General features: G+C 47.7%; 1 protein-coding gene across 5 annotated transcripts in view; it reads left to right on the top strand.

The window, feature by feature from the left end:
* LOC135555392 (RNA binding protein fox-1 homolog 3-like) overlaps nucleotides 1–16,306 on the top strand; it is a 478,747-nt gene that overhangs the window by 367,462 nt on the left and 94,979 nt on the right. The window contains exon 1 of one of the 5 annotated variants that reach the window (XM_064987769.1): nucleotides 7,864–8,304. The exons of the other annotated variants lie outside the window; for them this stretch is intronic. Within the exon in view, the coding sequence (XP_064843841.1) occupies nucleotides 8,179–8,304 (126 nt within the window). The 5' untranslated portion in view covers nucleotides 7,864–8,178. Of the gene's footprint in view, nucleotides 1–7,863; nucleotides 8,305–16,306 lie in introns of those variants that run through there. 5 annotated transcript variants of the gene reach the window in all.

A 16,306-nucleotide genomic window follows, 5' to 3' on the forward strand; every position in this document is an offset into this window, starting at 1 on the left:
GAGATTTAAAAGATTTATGGTGTGTGTGTGTGTGTGTGTGTGTGCGTGTGTGTGCGGCGTGGGTGCCTCTCCAGTAACAACAGCAGGAGCTCTGGGCACCCTCGGCCAGACAGAGGCTGGCAGCCTGGCAGGCACTCTGTATTTACACCACACACAATCACACCTCCGGTTTCATTTACTCTGTTATGATATATGCATCTGAGGCGGAGTGGAGGGGAGGCAGTGTTGATGTATCAGCCATCTCCCTGTGATCCTCTGAGGAAGACGTGGTGGCCATAGTTTGAACACCTGACCCCTGAGGGAGGGAGAGACGGTGGCACAGCAGAGATGGAAACTCATCTGGAGTTTCTCTCTCTGCTGTCGGTTAAAGAGTGATGGTGAGAGGTATGCCTGCTGGATAGGGGACATTACTGGGCATGACCAATCTGTTCCAAATGGAATGCACTTGGAGTCAGCGCACCAATCGTTGTAATTGACCTTGCCTCGGGCCTTCGGCCGCTATGGTAACAGTTGCTACAGTAGCGTTGTCTAGGCAGGTTAGGAAGTTTGAAAATGTCATAAGGAGAATAATGCTCTGAATAATTTGACGTTTCATTGCTCAACGCATTCCATGTGTAATGACGCTATTTGTATTACTTGTTATTTGCTTTCAATCAAAAGTACCCTACTGAAATTGATCCTCACTTACCACATTTCAGTTAGGCGTGCGTTAGATTGTTTTGTCAAATAGTGACCCCTTGGTACAGCAGGACATGGTTGTCGTACTAAGCAGTGAAACCGAGGCATGCACTACGTGACAACATCCCCTAGAGCGTCTCTCTGAGGGACAGTAAATATTTCATCATCGATCTGATGTGATTTCCTTGCATGGCAGTCCCTTTGCCCTGTCAGTCTCTCTCTGTCTCTCCCTCTCTCTCTCTGTCTCTCTCTCTCTCTCTCTCTCTCTCTCTCTCTCTCTCTCTCTCTCTCTCTCTCTCCATCTCTCTCTCCATCTCTCGCTCTCCCCGGTTCACCGGGCCCTGCAGGGCTAACAGAGCCTGACCCTTTCCTGTTTGCTGACCCCTCCTGTGCCTGAGCAAAACCCTCGCTTGTGTTCCTCCCACCTTTTTCCCTCCCACTGTTTTGGCCTGGGCTATCACCCGCTCCTAGCTGGGGCACTTCCTTGCCCGGAGGCAGAGAGGAGAGGAGGAGAAGTCAGTTAAAGCTTCCTAGTATTGACGTTGACTGTCCGCCGTGAGCCTTCGTCTCTCTCTCTCTCTTTCATTTTCTCTGAGAGCCAGAGGGGTGGTGGTGGTGAGGGGGGAGGGTGAGGTGATATACGGCAGCTCTGTGTGGGAAGCATGGTGAGTCCTCAGGCTTTCTGCAGTGTCGCAGCAAGACGGAAGAGTGCTCAAAAGTCCAAAAGGCCTGACCTCTCCCAGGCTGCTGAGTGATGGCCGGACGCAACCTGCTGATCCCAGCACTGGGTGCATTAGTGTGCAATAAAGAAAGCCGTGATTGTGAAACGCGGCGGGCGAAAACATATGAGGATGAATGACATCATATAAAAGCCAAGCACTGTTTCAGAATCCATTTACAGTGGCGGTTACCAGAGCCGGAAGTCTGTAGCAAGGGCCTACAGCAACAGCATATCCTAGTGGCTTAGATCTCACAGACAAACTCACCCATCCCTTCCCTAACCCATAACTATCCTTTCATCAGTGTTATTAGGACTTGACAGCTTTGGGGAGACAAAACCAATACTTTAACTGTAGCCGGCTATTGACATTTAAAAGACAAGTGAGAGACAAACGCGGCTAATTTGGTGCAAGAAAGACTAGCAAATCCTGTTCCTTCATAACTCCGTGTTCTGTCTGTGTGATCACACCAGCAGCCCCCCATGGCACAGCCTTCCTAATGACTCCGATCTGCACACAAAGTGAAGAAATAATGAGCGGGAGAGCGGGTACCTTGTTGCCTTAATTATGAGCCCAGACAAAGGAGCGCTGACTCTTCCACAAAGAGCCTGGCACGGTGAGACGGGTGAGAGGCAGGTTAAACACTCGCCTGCCTTGTCTTCCTGGCGCCCCGTTCCCGTCCTGAACCAACTGGCGTAAGACTCTGCCAGGGATGCCAGGGAAAATGAGAGGGGTGGGGCGGGGAGAGGGCCCGGGGAAGTCTGTAAAATGTCCTTATTATGATGAACCAGAGGGAGCAGCAGTCAGAAGTTTGTTATGTTAGGCTGCTATGACACAACCTTTAATTAGTGGGGATCCCAGGCGCTCTGGGCCTGAGGTTTAATCAGTGGACCTTTAGCGAGAGCACCACCCTCGCCTCGCTGCACGCCCTGAGGACACGCTGATCATGGCGTCCGTGTGCCCCCTCATCTACTGAGGGGTTCCGAGGCGCCATGGTGATGCCAGATAATGAGGAAGGCTTGTCAGAGGGGCACTCCAAGGGTCCCCCTTCCAAAGGCCCCCGCTGCCTCTCCAGTAATCTACCCAGCACAAAACACTGCTGCTGCTTTGTTTTCATTTCAAAGGATCTCCAGAGGTCTCCTCGGAGAGAGGAGGGAGGGAGGGGTGTTGGGTCACAGAGAGACTACTCTAGACCAAATAACATCTGGACCAAATAACATACTCTGAGATCAGTGATCTTTTTGGAACATCAGTTTACTGATTATATCAATATGTTCACTAACAAGTGGCAGCGAGTGATAAAATATCATTGAATATGTATCAACGTGTTTACATTTGGTCATATCATGTTCCTGTTATGCGTTGTACACATCTGTTCCTGTCTGTTTCTCTCTGTCCTCCTGATGGGGGAGCTGTGTCCATAGTGAAACCCTGCAGTAGACTGACAGAGAGAGCAGAGGTAAGGATGTAAACAGTCATCTCTTATGATGATTATTGCTAGTAGTCAGTATTGATCAAGGCAATATGGTGAACAGTGGGAAACGGCCATGTGCCTCCAATTGTTTGGGCCGCATGAGCCACTGCCTCTATTGCCTCGGATTATTGCTGACTGGGCTCGGAGCTCAGGGGATGGTGTCTTAATGGTATCACTGCTGCTTTCGCCTTTACAGACTACATGACAGACTACATGACAGACTACATTACAGACTACATTACAGACTACATGACAGACTACATTACAGACTACATTACAGACTACATTACAGACTACATTACAGACTACATTACAGACTACATGACAGACTACATTACAGACTACATGACAGACTACATGACAGACTACATGACACATGACAGACTACATGACAGACTACATTACAGACTACATGACAGACTACATGACAGACTACATGACAGACTACATGACAGACTACATGACAGACTACATGACAGACTACATTACAGACTACATTACAGACTACATGACAGACTACATGACAGACTACATTACAGACTACATTACAGACTACATGACAGACTACATTACAGACTACATGACAGACTACATTACAGACTACATTACAGACTACATTACAGACTACATGACAGACTACATGACAGACTACATGACAGACTACATGACAGACTACATGACAGACTACATTACAGACTACATGACAGACTACATTACAGACTACATGACAGACTACATTACAGACTACATGACAGACTACATTACAGACTACATTACAGACTACATTACAGACTACATTACAGACTACATGACAGACTACATTACAGACTACATGACAGACTACATTACAGACTACATGACAGACTACATTACAGACTACATTACAGACTACATGACAGACTACATGACAGACTACATGACAGACTACATGACAGACTACATGACAGACTACATTACAGACTACATGACAGACTACATTACAGACTACATGACAGACTACATGACAGACTACATGACAGACTACATGACAGACTACATGACAGACTACATTACAGACTACATGACAGACTACATGACAGACTACATTACAGACTACATGACAGACTACATTACAGACTACATGACAGACTACATGACAGACTACATTACAGACTACATGACAGACTACATTACAGACTACATGACAGACTACATTACAGACTACATGACAGACTACATTACAGACTACATGACAGACTACATGACAGACTACATTACAGACTACATTACAGACTACATTACAGACTACATTACAGACTACATGACAGACTACATGACAGACTACATTACAGACTACATGACAGACTACATGACAGACTACATGACAGACTACATGACAGACTACATGACAGACTACATGACAGACTACATGACAGACTACATGACAGACTACATTACAGACTACATTACAGACTACATTACAGACTACATTACAGACTACATTACAGACTACATGACAGACTACATGACAGACTACATGACAGACTCCATTACAGAATACATGACAGACTACATTACAGACTACATTACAGACTACATGACAGACCACATGACAGACTACATTACAGACTACATGACAGACTACATTACAGACTACATGACAGACTACAGTACAGACTACATGACAGACTACATGACAGACTACATGACAGACTACATGACAGACTACAATACAGACTACATGACAGACTACATTACAGACTACATTACAGACTACATGACAGACTACATTACAGACTACATTACAGACTACATGACAGACTACATGACAGGCTACATGACAGACTACATGGCAGACTACATCTACAGACTACATGACTACATGACAGACTACATTACAGACTACATGACAGACTACTTTACAGACTATATTACAGACTACATGACAGACTACATGACAAACCCACCGGCCTCTAAGACCCACAGGAAAATCACCATATTTATAACATATTTCCTGTTTGTATTTTATCTGTTACCTGGTGTTTCACTGTTATATTTTGAAAGGATATTATCATCTGCTTTAAAAACAGTAATGTCTCAAATCAGCTGATTGCATCTCCTGTGCCTCTCATCTCCCCCACCTCTGTGTGAGTCCTGTCTCAGAGGAGTAATCACAGAGCTGGGCCAACTAGAAACACACTGGAGAAACACATGACAAGGGGGATGGGGATTATAATCCTTATTATGATTATTATCAGGTTGCCACAGTGGAAATGGTGATCATGGTGAATGGTAGGAGGTGATAGAAGACAGTGATGATGGTGGTCATTGTGATGAGGAGGAGGTGATAGAAGACAGTGATGATGGTGGTCATTGTGATGAGGAGGAGGTGATAGAAGACAGTGATGATGGTGGTCATTGTGATGAGGAGGATAGAAGACAGTGATGATGGTGGTCATTGTGATGACAGTGATGATGGTGGTCATTGTGATGAGGAGGAGGTGATAGAAGACAGTGATGATGGTGGTCATTGTGATGAGGAGGAGGTGATAGAAGACAGTGATGATGGTGGTCATTGTGATGAGGAGGAGGTGATAGAAGACAGTGATGATGGTGGTCATTGTGATGAGGAGGAGGTGATAGAAGACAGTGATGATGGTGATCATGGTGAATGGTAGGAGGTGATAGAAGACAGTGATGATGGTGGTCATTGTGATGAGGAGGAGGTGATAGAAGACAGTGATGATGGTGGTCATTGTGATGAGGAGGAGGTGATAGAAGACAGTGATGATGGTGGTCATTGTGAATGGTAGGAGGTGATAGAAGACAGTGATGATGGTGGTCATTGTGATGAGGAGGAGGTGATAGAAGACAGTGATGATGGTGGTCATTGTGATGAGGAGGAGGAGGTGATAGAAGACAGTGATGATGGTGGTCATTGTGATGAGGAAGGAGGTGAGGAGGTGATATGAAGACAGTGATGATGGTGGTCATTGTGATGAATGAGGAGGTGAGGACAGTGATGATGTGATAGAAGACAGTGATGATGGTGGTCATTGTGATGAGGAGGAGGTGATAGAAGACAGTGATGATGGTGGTCATTGTGATGAGGAGGAGGAGGAGAAGACAGTGATGATGAAGACAGTGATGATGGTGGTCATTGTGATGAGGAGGAGGAGGAGGTGATAGAAGACAGTGATGATGGTGGTCATTGTGATGAGGAGGAGGAGGAGGTGATAGAAGACAGTGATGATGGTGGTCATTGTGATGAGAGGAGGAGGAGGTGATAGAAGACAGTGATGATGGTGGTCATTGTGTGTTGGATGTTGGAAGTCAGCTACTGTATTCCATCAACAGTCTACAGCAATGGTTTCTCTTCTTTTTTTCATTGGAAGAATAGGTCTGGCGTCAACTGGAGTTAACTGAGGATATCTCCAGCACATTTTGATAGCTTTGATTCCACATGACTCAAAGAAAGGCACAGTGGAGAACATTCCATCAATTCTCTCTTTGAAGGGAGTGATCTGACACAGCTAATTTGAATTATAAACAGGGAGGGACAGAGAGAGAGAGAGAGAGAGAGAGAGAGAGAGAGAGAGAGGGGGAGAGAGAGAGAGAGAGGGAGAGAGAGAGGGAGAGAGAAAGGGAGAGAGAGAGAGAGAGAGAAAGGGAGAGAGAGAGGGAGAGAGAGAGAAGCTATGTGTCTCTCTGCAGCAGTAGCAGCACCTGCTGGCTCTAGCCAAGTCATCTCATCAGAGTGTTATACAGTACAGGGAAATGCAGCGGTAATACTGTCCGACTGCTTGTACTTAACACAGGCTCTTGGACCTGAACAAGACGTGTGCAGACATGCAGTCATGCCACTGGTGTTCCAGTTAACACAGCCTCAGCCTTATCCAAGTCTCAATTAAGATCATGCTGATTGGTCATTTAGCAGAGGACCAACTTCTCCCTCCATTCTGTTCAGCACAACAATTAGATGTACAAAACATATCAGCCAACAATTACATAATATTATTACATTGTGCTGTGCCACTTATTGGTTTTCCCTAATCTGCAATCTGTGCTCTGTCCCAGTGTCTGGGGCTAATGAATAGGAAGTAGGGGTTAGTTGAACTCCTTCCTAGTGTAATTTCCCCCCTGCATACTATCTGAATGGGGTTGATTGAATCTGAATGGAGTGTCCCAGAGTGAGTTAATTTGGCACAGTGGACATGCGTCGTCTCCCACAGCAGGGCGTGATTATGATGGTCTCTCTGTGTCTGGGTGGGAAAGTGACCAAATTCACAATGATATTATTGTAGCTACCCCTGTGTCATAAATGGGTTGTGTTTGAAGGCTAACACAGCCTTTATGGGAGCTCCATTGTGTTTTATATCAAACCCCTTGTTGTTTCTACAGAAGAAGGAAAAAATATTAAAAAGGGACTTTACATTTGTAGCGTAAATCATTTATGGATAGACTCTCTCTCTGTCAGGGCGGATGTAGATTTACTGCTCACAGATGAAGAGAGATGTCACGGCCGAAGCTAAAGCGAATAACGGGGCTTTGTGAATACATTTGCCAGACTTCTATGGATGCTGTGAATTAATATTTGCCATACATGTTGTATGTGTCCTTGAGTGCAGCTCTTGCATAGACGGAGGGAGACCGTGGACGGCATTAGGCTCTAAGGGGGAGCCTGCAATTAAAGGCTGTATGCAGCATCCCACGAGGTGCTAATGCCCAGGATCAGCTGCTGTTCTAATGTCATTTCATCCCCCTGTTATTCACACGGCCTGTTTGATGTAGGAATACATCACCTCTTTTATCACCCCAACTCCCACCCCTGTCGACTCTACAACCCTTCCCTCCCTCTCCCCAGTTTGCACAGAACCTCCCCTTCTGTGTCTGAATGCTTATGTTGTCTTTTATCGCTTTCAAAGTAAACAGAGTCGCGCCGGGGACAAGCGAGAGAGAGAGAGATTGGGAAGGAGAGTGAGAGAGAGAGAGAAAGGAAAGGAGAGAGGGAGAGAGAAGGAAGGAGAGAGAGAGAGAGAGAGAGAGAGGGAGAGAGAGAGAGGTGGCACATGCACATTGTCAGTGTGCGGATGGCTACCGTGGTTACCTACTGCAATAGACACACAAAAGCAGAAAGAGAAATTCTCAGGAGGGAATAAAAGACCACAACAAGAGAGAAGGAAGACCAGGGCAGGAGAGAGAAAAAAGAGAGTAGTGCGCTGCCAGAAGGAGAGAGAGAGTAGAGAGAGTGAGTGGGAACAAGAGAGCGAGCAAGAGAGAGCAAGAGACAGAGTAGCGAGGAAAGAGAGCGAAGGATCTTCCTGCTAAATGCGCAAAGCATCCCGTTACCACACGCTGAGCTCCATGGCCAACTCAGGCTGTCTGCTTCTCTCCGGCTCCGGGATGCTACCTCACTCCCTCCACTGTCCCCCTGCCTTCCTCTACCTACACCAGGTAAGTCTCTCTATCTCCATCCCTTCCTCTCTTTTTCTGTCTCCTCCTCTCCCTCCCTCTCTCTTTCTCTTTCTGTCGCCCTCTCGCTCCATCTCTTTCATTCCTCCGTTTGCTGGGCAGCACGTGATGTGATTGTGTTTCCCTGAGTACTCCCCAACCCCGACCCTGACCCTTCCAACACAGACAGGGGGGGTCATCTCCTTTATTTTCCCCTTTCAGCCTTTATTTCCTCCTTTTATTTTCCTCTAATCCACCCGTGCAGTTTTGAACGAGGGAATTCATGAATTAGTGACGTGGGACTGGGTTACGACATGTTTGTTTAGATCTCGGCTTCATGACTCATTTTGCTGTGATTGTAACACTGCATATTTTACTGCTCATTCTATGGTCATACTGTCCTGTCACTTTCCATTGTGTGTCAACACTTTTCACTGAGAAATTCAGGTAAAACAAATTACACTCAGTCACTTATGTTCATTTTGTGAGAGGGGTGACATTGAGCAACTCTTTCACTTTTCTGTCATGATCATCTACATTGATATTTGTTTGAGTAATTATATGAAGCTTCGATTTTTGGTTTTAATTGATTCCTTGTCACTGGTCCCTCTTGCTTTGTGAAATCTTAAGATTCACTCTGCAGAGGAAAACAACTACCCAACAAGGTGACTGTTACGAGCGGGCCCATATGCATCTCTTGAATTATTCAAAACATTTTAATTCAGCGAGGGGGGTTGGTCGCCTGTTCAATTGTGTTTTTACTACCACTAGCATGTGTTGCAGTAAACAGTGTGTTACTGCAGTGATTGAAGCAAATAATGGTAAGGCTGGCAGGATGGAGCCTCCTGCTTCCCCTTTTAAATCCTGCTCCCCATCAGGGTAATGGCCCCTGTCCCCTCCTACCCATCTGTCCAACGCGGGTACACCCCGACGGCTAGGCCATCAGAGGGGGACAGGCATGTGGACGACCAGGTGCCGCTAGCACACACTTCACGTGGAGAAGCCAGGGCGAGGATTCCCCAAGGAAATACTGCTTTTATTCATGGCCTCAGGAATGTGTGTGTGTGTGTGTGTGTGTGTGTGTGTGTGTGTGTGTGTGTGTGTGTGTGTGTGTGTGTGTGTGTGTGTGTGTGTGTGTGTGTGTGTGTGTGCGTGCGTGCGTGCGTGCGTGCGTGTGTGTGTGTGTGTGTGTGTGTGTGCATATTTTTGCATGGGTGTGTACGGGGGTTGGGGTCTATATTTGTGTATGAAACAAAGGGTGATATGTATGACAATTGGGAATTTCTTCAACTTTACCTCTGCTGTAACTGACTTATGGAAATAGAGAGGCTGGTCTACAAAGACAACATTATTTTCTGAAACACAAGATTACTGTACTGTATCTATTCATATGATTTGTGTCTGACTCTAGTAAAAAATAATATATTACTTATTGTATGTCACATATGGGGCATATAATGTCAGTCCTGCTTCAAACAAATACATGTTTTGCTCTGTTCAATCCATATCCTTATTAAGTGGAGGAACACCTCAGAATTCATAGAAAATTCAAAAAGGATGTTTTCACAAAATATCAAAGCATTTTACATGAATCAATTATTCACATACCCTTGTTATGGGGGCCCACCGGACCTATCCTACTCCTGTAGTGTTATTTGGGAAATGACTGTAGCCCTCTCCTCTCCCCCTTTCTCTGTGCTGACCCCTCTTTTGTATCGTGGCCATTGCTCCTTTTCAGACGGTGGCGGGTCACTGCATCCTCTGCACCTCTCTTTCTCCCCGCACCTCGGCCCAGAGGCACCTCTCTTTCTCCCCGCACCTCAGCCCAGACGCACCTCTCTTTCTCCCCGCACCTCGGCCCAGAGGCACCTCTCTTTCTCCCCGCACCTCGGCCCAGACGCACCTCTCTTTCTCCCCGCACCTCGGCCCAGACGCACCTCTCTTTCTCCCCGCACCTCGGCCCAGAGGCACCTCTCTTTCTCCCCGCACCTCGGCCCAGACGCACCTCTCTTTCTCCCCGCACCTCGGCCCAGACGCACCTCTCTTTCTCCCCGCACCTCGGCCAAGACGCACCTCTCTTTCTCCCCGCACCTCGGCCCAGACGCACCTCTCTTTCTCCCCGCACCTCGGCCCAGAGGCACCTCTCTTTCTCCCCGCACCTCGGCCCAGACGCACCTCTCTTTCTCCCCGCACCTCGGCCCAGACGCACCTCTCTTTCTCCCCGCACCTCGGCCCAGACGCACCTCTCTTTCTCCCCGCACCTCGGCCCAGACGCACCTCTCTTTCTCCCCGCACCTCGGCCCAGACGCACCTCTCTTTCTCCCCGCACCTCGGCCCAGACGCACCTCTCTTTGTCCCCGCACCTCGGCCCAGACGCACCTCTCTTTCTCCCCGCACCTCGGCCCAGACGCACCTCTCTTTCTCCCCGCACCTCGGCCCAGACGCACCTCTCTTTCTCCCCGCACCTCGGCCCAGACGCACCTCTCTTTCTCCCCGCACCTCGGCCCAGACGCACCTCTCTTTCTCCCCGCACCTCGCACCTCGGCCCAGACGCACCTCTCTTTCTCCCCGCACCTCGGCCCAGACGCACCTCTCTTTCTCCCCGCACCTCGGCCCAGACGCACCTCTCTTTCTCCCCGCACCTCGGCCCAGACGCACCTCTCTTTCTCCCCGCACCTCGGCCCAGACGCACCTCTCTTTCTCCCCGCACCTCGGCCCAGACGCACCTCTCTTTCTCCCGCACCTCGGCCCAGACGCACCTCTCTTTCTCCCCGCACCTCGGCCCAGACGCACCTCTCTTTCTCCCCGCACCTCGGCCCAGAGGCACCTCTCTTTCTCCCCGCACCTCGGCCCAGACGCACCTCTCTTTCTCCCCGCACCTCGGCCCAGACGCACCTCTCTTTCTCCCCGCACCTCGGCCCAGACGCACCTCTCTTTCTCCCCGCACCTCCCCAGACACCTCGGCCCAGACGCACCTCTCTTTCTCCCCGCACCTCGGCCCAGACGCACTTCACCTCTCTTTCTCCCCGCACCTCGGCCCAGACGCACCTCTCTTTCTCCCCCTTGCACCTCGGCCCAGACGCACCTCTCTTTCTCCCCACACCTCGGCCCAGACGCACCTCTCTTTCTCCCCGCACCTCGGCCCAGACGCACCCCGCACCTTTCCCAGACCGCACCTTTCCAGAGCGACGCACCTCTCTTTCTCCCCACCTCGGCCCAGACGCACCTCTCTTTCCCCGCACCTCGGCCCAGACGCACCTCTCTTTCTCCCCGCACCTTGGCCCAGACGCACCTCTCTTTCTCCCCGCACCTTGCCCAGACGCACCTCTCTTTCTCCCCGCACCTCGGCCCAGACGCACAGAGTCCCCGCACCTCGGCCCAGACGCACCTTTTCCCTTTAACTCAGAGGGTATGAGACGCACCTCGATTTACCCCCCCCCGCAGAGGGTGTGAGGGAAGATCACACAGAGACTATAAGGAGAATAGATTGAGGTGAAAGCCTTTTCCCTAGCAGTTTGTTTGAATTCAAAAAGGGGAGACTGCATTGAAATGACTCTGATTGCTTTGGGTATTATGTTGGAACATGATGATGATATCACAGGCGTATGAGTTTTATTACATAAGATTACTAAACCAATACTTTTTCCTGTTTTACGTTTTGAAATACTCTTTTGGGTATTATGCAAATATCACAGGCGTATTTTTACATAAAAGATTACTAAACCAATACTTTTTCCTGTTTTACGTTGTGGGTTTCACTGTGTTGTTGTACTTGGCAAATGCTTGATGCTCTTTGTAGTGGGTTGTTGTGTGTAATGAGAGAAATGAATCTTGGCTAAATGGCAGTTGTTTCTCGCTGCTTAACTCAGAGGGTAAGAGACTCCGTGCTGTAACTCAGAGGGTATGGCAGGCTATTCTGATTAACTCAGAGGGTATGGCAGTATCATGCTACCTCTCGCTGCTGTAACTCAGAGGGTATGGCAGTATCATGCTACCTCTCGCTGCTGTAACTCAGAGGGTATGGCAGTATCATGCTACCTCTGCTGTAACTCAGAGGGTATGGCAGTGCTGTAACTCAGAGGGTATGGCAGTATGGCAACTCAGAGGGTATGGCAGTATCGTGCTACCTCTCGCTGCTGTAACTCAGAGGGTATGGCAGTATCATGCAGTATCGCGCTACCTCTCGCTGCTGTAACTCAGAGGGTATGGCAGTATCATGCTACCTCTCGCTGCTGTAACTCAGAGGGTATGGCAGTATCATGCTACCTCTCGCTGCTGTAACTCAGAGGGTATGGCAGTATCATGCTAAACTCAGAGGGTATGGCAGTATCGTGCTACCTCTCGCTGCTGTAACTCAGAGGGTATGGCAGTATCATGCTACCTCTCGCTGCTGTAACTCAGAGGGTATGGCAGTATCGCTACCTCTCGCTGTAACTCAGAGGGTATGGCAGTATCGTGCTACCTCTCGCTGCTGTAACTCAGAGGGTATGGCAGAGGGCTATGCTGCTGTAACTCAGAGGGTATGGCAGTATCGTGCTACCTCTCGCTGCTGTAACTCAGAGGGTATGGCAGTATCGTGCTACCTCTCGCTGCTGTAACTCAGAGGGTATGGCAGTATCGTGCTACCTCTCGCTGCTGTAACTCAGAGGGTATGGCAGTATCGTGCTACCTCTCGCTGCTGTAACTCAGAGGGTATGGCTCTACCTCTCGCTGCTGTAACTCAGAGGGTATGGCAGTATCGCGCTACCTCTCGCTGCTGTAACTCAGAGGGTATGGCAGTATCGTGCTACCTCTCGGCTGTAACTCAGAGGGTATGGCAGTATCGTGCTACCTCTCGCTGCTGTAACTCAGAGGGTATGGCAGTATCGCGCTACCTCTCGCTGCTGTAACTCAGAGGGTATGGCAGTATCGTGCTACCTCTCGCTGCTGTAACTCAGAGGGTATGGCAGTATCGCGCTACCTCTCGCTGCTGTAACTCAGAGGGTATGGCAGTATCGTGCTACCTCTCGCTGCTGTAACTCAGAGGGTATGGCAGTATCGTGCTACCTCTCGCTGCTGTAACTCAGAGGGTATGGCAGTATCGTGCTACCTCTCGCTGCTGTAACTCTCGCTGCCTGTCTGTCTGCGTAGATGATGTCATCTTTTTGCTCCGGCGATCAGGATCTAACAGTAGCATATTCCATGACTTATGGTGTCTGATATTGACAGCACTGATGAATTACAGTACGGGTGTTTACTTCACTGCTGTATATGAAAGTAGAAATATATTTCTGATACACATGTTGGGGTGGGATACGTAAACCCACAGTATTTAGTTGTGGCTGGTACAGTTGCTGGGCCTCAGTTTGTATCCCATGGATTTTCTATTTAGCAGGCTTTGGGTGGGCATCTGGCTGTGGTCGTAAATGCAGCTATATTATCTAAGTAGGAAGCAGTTCAATTAAAAAGAGGGAGTTTCTTAAGGCATTTCTTACATGTCTCTCTGTTTGAGCCTGCTACCATATCTGGAGATCTCACATTTCTGAAATTGCCTTTCCTGATTTGTAATTGGATTTTGTATCATCACATTCTGCTGTGTTGATATTGACCCTTATTGTTATATCTATTGATTGTTTCTTTGGGTGTTTTGCGTTATTCATTCCCCTCACCCGTTTTTTGAATAGCATCTTAAATGGTTAGTCAACCTTTAAAGGGAGCTTTCATGCGTGTGTAGATGGGCAGGGATCGTCTGGTTTCACCTGTTCCTCTGTCAGTGGTGTACCAGGCAGGCAGCCCAGGGGAGGTCTGTGTCCTCCTCCACAGCAGCGGGCCACTGATCTCTCTTCTCTCAGTGTAACCGACTCCTGCCTGCGTCAACACTGTGATCCCTTCTACACAGCCGGGAGTGGAGGGAAGACAGAGGCCGGGGAGGAAGGGATGTGGAGAGAACTGGGAATACACCACTTTATCTATCTTTGCATCCCTGTATCCCTCCCCCTCGGTTCAGGCCTTCATCCTCCACCGCCTCCCCAGTGAAGGGCTGTTTTGCCCGGGGGGGACAGTATCTGACAGTATGGGAGATTCAGGTTCCAGGTCTCCAGGGACAGGGCTAATTCTAGCTGTGAAGAGACAGGGCCTTTCTCAGGGATAATTATTGTAGGCCAAGCTGTACTATTGACAGCTGTAAATGGAGACGATGTCTGAAACTGGGGGCCAATAGATTTCTGTTCTTACATGGGCTGTGTGGGTGCAGGGGAGATGGGTTTGAGAAATAAGCCACAGCCTCTTTGGGCTTTGGAATGAGAGTGTGGAGGAGGCAGGAGGGATGGGTTCTCCCCCTCCACTGACCTCATGGGGAAAGGTTAACTGAGAATGGTTGTCTCTTTTTGCGCAAAGCTGAATGACACCCTCAGTGTACATGGCCTTTATGGTTAAATGGTTCCTGTTAAAGCTGGACCCGGTATTGTTTGAAGATACGAGAGGGCCTGGAGAAGGGAAGGACTGTTTATGACACCTTTCCACTTTTTTTATATCCATTGACAAGTTATTTTATATTTCCATCTTCTGTTTCATAAATTCGAAATGCATTCATAGCATTTTAAATCATTTCATTTCGTCACCAAGAAAGCTGGGCTTGACTCCTTAATGTAGTCAGTCAATTTGATGCAACGCAATTCACTTTGATTCAATCAAACTCGATTCAAAAACTTCAAACCCTATTTCATTGGCAGAGAATATGTTTCATTGTGTATTTTGCCTAAGATTATTTCTATGGAGGCCCTCTCTCTCTCTCTTTCTCTCTCTCTCTGTCTCTCTCTCTATCTGCCATTCAGCTGTTTTGTCCCTTAAACACCAAATTCATAACAGCAGAACAAAAGCGGAGGGGACTGATTGAAATGTTTTCTCACTTTTCCTCGCCGCTCTGGAGGAGAATTGTAAATCACAGCTCAGTCGTTTATGTTGAAATTTCATTTGGTGTGTGAGCTGAGCAGAGTGGGGGCTGCCTGGTTCTTCAGAGGGGATGCGAGTCACGCCACACTCCCTCCCTGTGACTAGTAGTTCTCTTAAGGCTACCTACCGACTTACTCTGTTAGACCGCTGTAAATGGAACCAAATTACATTTCCTTCCCACAAAAAAGAATGTCACAAACAGTTCAATAGATTTACACTGCATGAAGCTGTATTGTGGGGGTTTAAGGGTTCTGTCTCTTTGGGGGGGAAGGATTTGTGTTGATTCACAATGTTTCACAGGAGAATGCGTACTTAACATTAGAGTGGGTGCAGTGCATTAATACATTTATATTTACATTTAGCCAATAATGCTAAACATCTCCAGTCATTAATGGTACCCATTAGCCTGGAGTTGACCAAGCTTTCTATATGCATAGCCTACAGTGTCATGTGATTAGCATGCTCAGTGCTTCTGAAAACAAAGTGCTGTTGTGGATATCTTCACTCTCCAGTATTCATCCAGATTTTTTTATAGCATGACACATCATTTGCACTCACTGTATATAGACGTTTTGTTTTCTTTTGTTCTACTGTATTATTGACTGTATGTTTTGTTTATTCCATGTGTAACTCGTATGTGTTGTTGTATGTGTCGAATTGCTACGCTTTATCTTGGCCAGGTCGCAGTTGCAAACTAGCCTACTTGGTTAAATAAAGGTGAAATAAAAAAATATAATGTAATTAATTTAATCACTATTCATGTCAAATATTTACTGTCTCAGAAAAACTGATCCCAGATCCTGGAATAATTATTCTCCTCATTTAAAGAAAGTATAATGCAGTATTTTAATGTTTTATTGGGAGCGACACCAATACATGCCACCATGTGCATTTTACAACTATCATAGGACTATTATAGGAGCAGCCTGTGATCAGAAAGGGAAGTGAACGTGAGTGTCGTCAACCCTGTATCTCAGTGGCCTCATTCTCTATGCAGAGATTTAATACAGCTCAAGAGTATTCGCTTGGTTTTGCAATCGCCACCATTACGTCCGCTTGAGCACTCCTTTAGCTA

Source organism: Oncorhynchus masou, chromosome 15 (assembly GCF_036934945.1).
Source record: "Oncorhynchus masou masou isolate Uvic2021 chromosome 15, UVic_Omas_1.1, whole genome shotgun sequence".
NCBI classification, from domain to species: Eukaryota; Metazoa; Chordata; class Actinopteri; order Salmoniformes; family Salmonidae; genus Oncorhynchus; species Oncorhynchus masou.